Source organism: Neomonachus schauinslandi, chromosome 9 (genome assembly GCF_002201575.2).
Source record: "Neomonachus schauinslandi chromosome 9, ASM220157v2, whole genome shotgun sequence".
Lineage (NCBI taxonomy): Eukaryota > Metazoa > Chordata > Mammalia > Carnivora > Phocidae > Neomonachus > Neomonachus schauinslandi.
In genome coordinates this window covers 90,538,542-90,548,021 of record NC_058411.1, presented here as the reverse complement: position 1 = coordinate 90,548,021, position 9,480 = coordinate 90,538,542, and the positions used below count along the sequence as shown (strand labels likewise).

Genomic DNA, 9,480 nt, shown 5'->3' with positions numbered 1-9,480 from the left:
CATGTATAACACCTCACTTAGTGCTTTAAGCAAAGTGTAGCAGTAAATGTTGAATTGTTGCAAATAATTGGGCAAAGATAGGGAGGAGAATGAGTATGTGATCCAGTGAGAGTGGGAAATAGAGCTGTCATTGACCAAAATGGAAACAGAGCCCCTATGGGAAAGAAGTGAGACAGAACTTAAGGAACATTTTCTGAAACACTGAATTTACGCATCTTGTTCATCACTGAACATTAAAGAGGGCTGTTTCCGATATAGTCTTAGGAACTCAGTACTTTTTTTTTTTTCATGAATAAATTCATTCCCCAGAATTGATTTTTCATGAATAAATTCACTGAGAGTCAGCATGTGTGAACTTTAGGGCTTCTGATAACCTGTGAATTAAATAATAATTTTCATTAGTTCAATTAAAGAATAATTATACTCATTTCTAACTCTAAACTAAATGCTCCAAGGGGCACCTGGGTGACTTAGTTACTCGTCTGACACTGGATTTCAGCTCAGGTCATGATCTCAGGGTTGTGAGACTGAATCCTGCGTGGGGGCTGGGCATGGAGCCTGCTTAAGAGTCTCTCTCCCTCTGCCCCTCCCTGCTCCTGCTCTCTCTCTCAAATAGATAAAAAAATCTTAAAAAAAAAATAAACTAAATGCTCCAATTTAGCAAGAATTTGGGAGATCAAGTGCCATGGAGCTATTCTTATTACCTTTCTACATCATCCAAGCAAGGGGTGAAGCATTTGTGGGTACATAAAAGGCCAGAGTCACAAAGACTGAGGAAAAAAAACTCTCTTATCTCATTGTATTTTGATTTTGCGGTTTGTCTCCACCTTCTAGATTATAAACTCCCTTAAGGTAAGAAGTGTGTAGGCCCATCTGAGATCTAGAAAATAAACATTTATTGAAGGCATGCATAAATTAGACAAAATCCCTGCCCCAAGGTGCTGATAATCTAGTCGGAAAGCTATGACACATATAGTAAAACTTTTTTTTTTTTTTAACCTTGGTCCTGCTGGACCTGCCAAATGGGGAAGGAATACAGAATACTTGAAGAATGTTCATAAGCATGGCCAAAGCTTGTTAGGTAAAACAATGGGCAGATTAGTTTTGTTGGAGAGAAGATCCTACTTCAGTGAACTGTAGGTCATAGCCTTTAAGTTATACTCTGAGTCAAAGAACACAGACCAAAAAAAAAAGTACATATTGAATGATTCCATTCTGTAAAACCCTGAAATATGCAAATTAATCTAGAGCGACAGAAAGCAGATCAGTGCTTGCTAAGGGATGGGAATGGGGAGGAACAGAATGGAGGGAGTACAAAGGGAGGGAAGAAACGTGGGGGGTGATGAACATGTTCACTGTCTTGATCATGGTGATTTCATGAGTGTATACATATGTCAACACCTGTCAAATTGTACATTTAAATATGTGCAGGTTATCGTACATCAAGTATTCCTCAAGAAAGCTGTTTTTAAAAAAGGGGTGCAATAGAGTCAGGTAATAGAGGATCAGACGGACAAACTTTTTCCCTGGGAGCAGAAAGGTTATATGTGAAAAACAAGTTAGTAAACTAGCGCTTAGAGTCAAACCAGGACTTAGCAAAGGAAAAGAAAAAGCAGAGAGGCATGTATTAGACCCGGGAACAATCGGCAGTCTGGTTAAGGTGGGTGGTGTATGCGTTGTCTGTGCGGGACAAATCTGGAGGGAACGGATGGAGCCCACAGTTAAATTTGGGATAATTTTTTTCTGGCAGAAACAGACGAAGCTGGAGGAAGAACATGATTTGGGGTGAGAAGATGATGTGGCATTTTGGACCAGGAGAGTGAGACCTCTGTCTAACGCACAGAGAAGCGGCTGGGAAACGCCGCAGCAGAGCGCAGGCATGGGCCAGGCCCAGTTAGCGCGGCAGGCGGAGGCCGGGCCCAGCTAGCGGAGATGAGACCACGCCGCAACCCCAGGCTGGATCCCAGGCGCCCGGAACCTTAACCCTCCTCCACTGTTTGCTCGAGCTCCATTCCGGTAGGGGAGACACATGTTGGTGCGAGTCCCGCCCCGAGATCCAATGGAGACCCTGGGAAAACACCCGACCCTTCACGGGAAGCCCGAGCGGTAGGTGGACGTGCCCGTGCCCGTGCCCGGCGCGTGCGCGCGGCGCGAAGGGAGGCGGCCTGGAAGGGAGGGAGCGCGCGCCCTTCACGTGACCCAGCCCGCGGGCGGCGACGCACACGACGCGCCCCTCACGTGGTCTGTCTCCAGCCCCGTCGCCGGCGGAGGCGGGCGCGGGCGCGTCCCTGTGGCCAGTCACCGGGAGGAGTTGGTCGCACAATTATGAAAGACTCAGCTTCTGCTGCTAGCGCCGGAGCTGAGTTACTTCTTAGAAGGTTTCCCTGGGCTGTCCTTGTCCGGCGGCCTCTGCTGCCGCCTTCGGAGACGCTTCCCGATAGATGGCTACAGGCCGCGGAGGAGGAGGAGGTGGAGTTGCTGCCCTTCCGGAGTCCGCCCCGTGAGGAGAATGGTACTGAACCCACGCAGGCCCCGGGAGGGGAATGGCCCTGGGGGGTTGCTGGCAGGGAAGGGGGAGGACCTGACTGGCAAGTGTGCGTCCGGAGCCCTACTTCCTGGGGCGAAGGAGCGCGGAATTGCCTTGATGCTTCCGGACTTGCCCCGGCGGGACGGGAGTGCAGTTCGTTCGGGGGTGAGGGGCAGGAAGCAGGTAGCAAATCTGGCACGGTAGCTCGCCGCGGGAATCCCCAGAGCAGGGACCTGGCTCCAGCGAGGGCCCCTTGAGGCGGCAGAGGCGCGAGCCAGGGAGTACCTGCAAGAGCCGAGCGGCCGCAGCGCGCCAGACGCAGCGCTCAGCCTCCAAGCTCCGCATCTCCCGGGAGCGCCTTCCTCCTGGCGCCAGTTGCTGGCAGATAAGGGAGCCAAATGCTCTGCTCAAGTTCTGCTTGGAAAGGGAAGGAGGGCTGGGAGGGAACAAAAAAGGGATAGAGGACACGGGATTGGAGCTGTGCCTTGTTTGCTTGCGCAGTGGATACTCCACAGGTACGTTTTCTTTTTGGAGCCAAACAGGAGGGATTTGACGATATTGATGGTAGATCTGGTTTCCAGTTTTCTTTAGCAAGAATTAAGGACTTTTGTTGGGGGCGCTGCTATAGGTACCGAGGCGATGTGTTACCTGGATTTATGTCGAACTTCACTTCCTCATCCGTTGCCCTAGAGAAGGGTTTTAAACCTACAGTGTGGAGCGGCGAGAGGGATTCGGTGCATTGCAGCTTTTGATGGAGCTTTTTGTTGTTGTTAAGGCGAGGAATCAAATTTGAAGGTTTCTTAAAAAGAAGGTAATTTAGATCAGGGACTTGAAGAGCGAAGTGTTTTTCTGGTCAGTACTTGAACTCTTGATAGGTTTCATGCAAACATCTCTCCCTCTGCTGGAGTCTGGCAGGTTTACTTTTCTCAGAAGTTAATTCAAGTGCCATACAAAAGCGAAACCACGAATATAGTTATACTACGAATAAATAGTGCACCTTACACTATTTTCCACTTTCTATGGTAATGTAAGGTCAATAAAAGCGTCATTTTACTTTTTTCCTTAATTTTAAAAGAAGGGTTACTGACACCAGATTTTTTAATTTATTACTTAAGAGGGTTTTAAGAGAATCTATTTTGGGAGGGAAAGTTGAACGATATAGTGCCTTTTTAATGGAAAAAGCAAACCGTTAATACTGACTCTTCAGTTATGTGTATAGGTTTTTTTTATGGTAAATAGTATAAATCTGAACACACCATTTCACTATTTTGAAAAACATTTTTAGATACCTTAGAAAATGGGAATCAAGATGATTCATCATCTTCAAACCAGCTTTGTTTCTAATGACTTTCTAGTGAAAGTCTGTAATTTCTTAGTCTTACCTCAGATAACTCTTCTTAAATTCAGCCTCTTAATGTCTTGCCACATACATATTTTGAAACCTAACCTTCAAAAATTGAGATGTGGTCTGAATTTCTCCTGTTTCTGCTGTCTTTCCATTTATGTCCATTTTTTTATAGCAGATATCCCCCCCCCCCCAGCCCCCATATGTTTGTATACATAAGTTGTGCCCTGTCTGTGGCACATAATAAGAACTCAGTGTTGATTGATTGTACGTGCTAACAATCCTCTTGATTCTACAGGGAGAAATTCTCACTGTAAAATTTGAAATTGAGGGTCTGATTTTATTTTTTACGTTGCTTGAGTCCTGACTGCTGTTGTGTGATTTTTTTTTCCTTTACAATTTTCAATTAAATTATAGTGAAAACTGAAAACTGAAGTTGTCCAATAATGATAATTTGTTGAGCCTTCTCAAATTTTAGATCAACACTGTCACCCAAAAGTTCACCAAAGTATGTTGTATCTACACTGCATAGTTCTTATTGTAAACTATTATTTAAAGTATTTGCTTCTGGGGGGCACCTGGGTGGCTCAGTTGGTTAAGCATTCTGACTCTTGGTTTTGGCTCAGAGTCCTGGGATCCAGCCCCATGTCAGGCTCCCTACTCAGCAGGGAGTCTGTCTCCCTCCCTCTCTGTCCCTCCCCCAGCTCAGTCAACCAACCGAAAAAAAAACAAACAAAGATACCAGAAACACAAGTTTAAAACCTGGAGTGGAATCAAATTTTGTACAAAATTGTCTACCATGGCTACAGAAATATTTGTTTTATTCATTTGGTAATCACTTATTTAGTGTTTAATATATTCTTTTTTTTTTTTTAAGATTTTATTTATTTGTCAGAGAGAGCGCACAAGCAGGGGGAGCAGCAGACAGATGGAGAAGCAGGCTCCCCGCTGAGCAAGGAGCCCGATGCTGGACCCCATCCCAGGACCCTGGGATCATGACCTGAGCCCAAGGCAGACAATTAACCAACTGAGCCACCCAGGCGTCCCAGTGTTCAATATATTCTAAGCACTGTGATAGGCACTGGAGTGGCAAATACGTGTTAGACAAGTTTTCTGCTTTCATACAGTTTACATTCTAGTTATTTATAAAAGATCTAGTTGTTGTCAATGGAAGATGCATACATCATAAAACATTTAGTGTCTACTGTATTGCAAACACTGTGGTACTTAATAGTTTTGAAAGGCAATACAGATAAAGCCAGAAGGATGGTGTGATACTATTACATAGATTATTTTGAAAATATGGGGTAATCAAGGGGAGAAAGGAAAGTCTGAGTGGGTTTGCACAAAAGCTGATAGTAGAAGTGAGTCTTACAGAGTCAGTAGGAATTGGAATTAACCTGGAAGTAGAAGGGGCATTGAGTTGGTGGTTTTAGTCCAAGGGAACTGAACTTGAGAAGAGAAAGAGCATCCTTAGTTTATTCTGGGAACTACTGTATATATACTTTATGCAGTTAGGAATGAGTGGAGTATGGGATGATATGGGGTACTGGTGGGAGTGTTCTAGAGAAAGACAAATACCAGATTTTTTTTTTTTTAAGATTTATTTATTTGAGAGCATGCACGAACAGGGGTAGGGGGCAGAGGGCAGAGGGAGAGAATCTCAAACTCCCCCACTGAGCACAGAGCCTGATGCAGGGCTTGATCTCAGGACCCCAAGATCATGACCCGAGCTGACACCGAGAATTGAACGCTCAACTGACTGAGCCACCCAGGTGCTCCAAGGACCGTATTTCTGAGGGCAATGTATGTCATACAAAGAAGTTTTGATTTCATACTGGAGATGGTGGGGATCCTCTTAAGAAAACAATATGGAGGGTGAATGGTGTGTCTTTAAATTGAAAAGAGAGACCCATAAGGAGGAGGCTATAGCAAGACTCTGACCAAGTGTTAAGGGCTTAAAACAAAGAAGTAGTAGGAGGAGGACAGATTGAGATGTTTAGGATTTAGAATATTCAGAACTTGGTTACTTGGTTACTTCTGTGGAGTAAAGTGTTTGTGTGTGTTGGCAAATGTCAGTAATAAGAACCAGACATAAAATGAAAGCATTTCGTAGTTGAAGTCATTACTTAAAATATGCAAATGTAGGGACGCCTGGGTGGCTCAGCTGGTTAAGGGCTGCCTTAGCTCAGGTCCTGGGATCCAGTCCTTCCTCGTGCTCCTTGCTCAGCGGGGAGCCTGCTTCTCCCTCTGCCTGCCATTCCCCCTGCTTGTGCTCTCTCTCCTTTCTCTCTCTGATGAATAAATAAATAAAATCTTTAAAAAATATGTGCAAATGTAATTCTTAAAGGCAATACTTAAAATGTACATTTTTGGTTTTTATTTTTTTATTTTATTATTTTTTAAAGGTTTTATTTATTTGACAGAGAGAGAGAGAGCAGGAGAGCACAAGCAGGGGGAGCAGCAGAGGGAGAGGGCCAAGCAGGGAGTCTGGTGTGGGGCCCAGAGCTCAATCCCAGGACTGAGGGATCATGACCTGAGCCGAAGGCAGACGCTGAACGACTGAGCCACCCAGGCGCCCCCTGGTTTTGAGTTTTAAGTGAAGGTTTGTTGAGGCGCAAGGAATTGCAAAAGTTTGAGAGTTCCACCAATCAGATATTTTTGGTCTAGTGCGCTGTATTCTCTTTAATATTCTAATATGGGAGATTTCATACATAAAGAAATATAATAGGAAAATGAATCACCATACATCCATGACCAGTTTTGACGGTTTGAAATGTGTATTTTGTGTCTTCTATCACTCCTCCCATTCCCCCTCAAATGGATAATTTAAAAGCAAACCTCAGACATATTTCATCTATAAATAGTTCATTGTGTATCTCTCTAAAAAGATAAGGATTCTTAACACACCCATATTACTATTAGCACATCTGAAAAATTAGTAATTCTTTAATATTATTAAATATTCAGCATATTTCCCTGATTGTTTCATGTTTTTCTTCATTTGTTTTATTTAAATCAGCATCCAAAGAATTCCATACAGCATCTGGTTGATAAATAAGTCTTTCAGTGTCTAGTAACCCCTCTTTTTTTTTTTTTGTCTTATCACTTACCATTTATTTAATGAGAAAAATCCAGATCATTTGCCCTGTAGAATTTCCCACAGTTTGGATTTTGTTGGATGTATCCATACAGTGTGATGTAACTTGTTTCTCCTCTGTTTCCTGTGGTTAATCTAAAGACTTGATCAGATTGTAGTATGATATTTTGGCAAGAGTACTTCACAGGTCGTGCTACATATCTTGTATTGCATCACATTAAGAAGCACATGCTTTCTGGTTGTTTTTCTTTTCTTTTCTTTTTTTCTTTTTTTTTGATGTTAAGATTGACCAGTGGGTTTGCTGTTTTTAGCTGCCTCATCTTTCAAAATGTAGAGTTCTTGGTCAGACACTTACATAATAGTTTTAGTAGTAGCCATTGATGATTATTGCTATTGATCTGTTATTTCATTCTAGGTTTTTCTTTCCCCTTATTTTTATTTTATTTTATTTTATTTAGAGAGAGTAGGGGAGGGGCAGGGTGAGAGGGAGAGAGAATCTCAAGCAGGCTGCACAGCCTGTGTGGAGCCCACCTGGCGCTTGACCTCATGACCCTGAGATCATGACCTGAGCAGAAGTCAGGAGTCAGATGTTTAACTGACTGAGCCACCCAGGTGCCCCTCCCCTTATTTTTTGGAGGAACCTTTCAGTATATGATTAAATTTTAGTCTTTTTTTTTTTTTTAAGTGACTGCTCCTTAAGTGCCTATTTTGTTTTGTTTTGTTTTAAAGATTTATTTTTGAGAGAGAGAGCAAGAGCACGAGTGCGTGAGTTGGGGGCAGAAGCAGAGGGAAAGGGAGAGAATCTCAAGCAGACTCCCTGCTGAGTGCGGAGGCCTGCATGGGGCTGGATCCCACAACTATGAGATCATGACCTGAGCCGAAATCAAGAGTCACACGCTTAAATGACTGAGCCATCCAGGCCATTAAGTGCCTGTTTTAAGCTTGGTACCTAGAGGTACCCAAATTCAGAATAGTTGAGATTAGTTTAGAGTGAGTATTATTTGGCTATCTGTGGGGATTTGAACTGAGTTACTTACGTGAGTTGATATAAAATAACTTAGATATATGTCACTTTTAGAAGGAGTTTTGCAATTATTAGATTAGTTTGAATATGAATGAAATTTTGACTTGGAAAATTGGACCTCTTCTGGTTTATCTTTATAAAAAATGATTGGTTCAAATTTGAGTTAAGCTAGTACTTTCAGTCATTTTGTTGATCCTTTGGTTCAGTTCATCTTAGATTTGGAAAATTACTCTGGATCTTTTGGGGGAATGTGTGTTTAGTTTCTTGACCATTTAAAGATTTTAGAACCTTGTTGAAATTCCAGTGCATGGAGGTAAGCAATTTTTTTGAAGTTGGTAGACCTGGCTCTTCACATAAGCATCTTTGCCAAATCACACCTTTTTTTTTTTTTTAAGATTTTATTTACTTATTTTGAGAGAGAGAGAGAGAGGGCACACATGCAGAGCGGAGGGGCAGAGGGAGAAGCAGACTCCCTGCTGAGCAGGGAGCCTGATGCAGGACTCAATTCCAGGACCCTGGGATCATGGACTGACCCACCCAGGTGCCCCCAAATCACACTCTTTTATGAGCACTACTGTTATCCTCTCTGTAAAAAGCAGATGATAATCTTTCTTCTGTTTGATCTCAGGAACAATACTAGTATTGAAGTTTGTGAAACACTATTTGTCCCTCCTTGCATCATGAAAACATGTTAATAACTTAACACCTCAACTATTTAGCTACCAGACTGCTGGAAACCACAACTTGTGGAAACCCAGCTCCTCATGGAAAGAAAAAAACTTTTGAGTCATGCCATTTTGGGAATATAGCAACCTTGAGCCCAGAGTTCACTGTTTGAAAAATAATGTACAAAGTGAAATTTAGTAAGTTTAGTTACCCATTTTCCTCTGACAATTTGGTAGTATGTTGGGAATGAATAGAAGAAAAGTTATCTGAGAAGCAGACTGTTACTATAAGACTGAGGAAACACTAACTAGACTGGAAAGATAGGGCTGTATATCACCCTTTAGTATGTGAACCATTAGTCTTCCTTGTCTTCAAGGGTATAATATACAATACCTAATACCCAGAAGGTACTCTTGATTAAGAAAAGTGTGTAATAGGCTTTAGACAGATTTTCACAATATCAGCTAACATGTATTAGCATTTAGTTGTAGTCATTGTTCTAAATGCTTTACATATATCATTGTATATTATTATGCTCAAAATTCTATGAAGTAGGCACTCTTTTTTCCTTCCATTATTTATGTAAGGAACAGAGAGGCAGAATCGCTCACCAAAGGTCGTAAGGCCAATAAGTGGTGGAGTAGATATTGACTCATTAAATTAGGCACTTGAAGAAGGACCTTAATACTCAGAGGCATGTATATTTGTGAAATCTAAGATGGCCGGTGTTATGTTAAGTAAAAAGTTAAGGTCATTTAAATGTGTTACCTTAAAAAAAATTATTTTACCAGATTTTTTTCTTCAAATGCTATAAAACT

General features: G+C 42.2%; 1 protein-coding gene across 1 annotated transcript in view; it reads left to right on the top strand.

Moving 5' to 3' along the window:
* The first annotated feature begins 2,249 nt into the window (after positions 1 to 2,249).
* Positions 2,250 to 9,480, top strand: part of TRPM7 (transient receptor potential cation channel subfamily M member 7) — a 119,011-nt gene continuing 111,780 nt past the window's right edge. Inside the window, exon 1 of the mRNA XM_044918200.1 lies at positions 2,250 to 2,512. Within this exon, the coding sequence (XP_044774135.1) occupies positions 2,510 to 2,512 (3 nt within the window). The 5' untranslated portion in view covers positions 2,250 to 2,509. The remainder of the gene's footprint in view (positions 2,513 to 9,480) is intronic.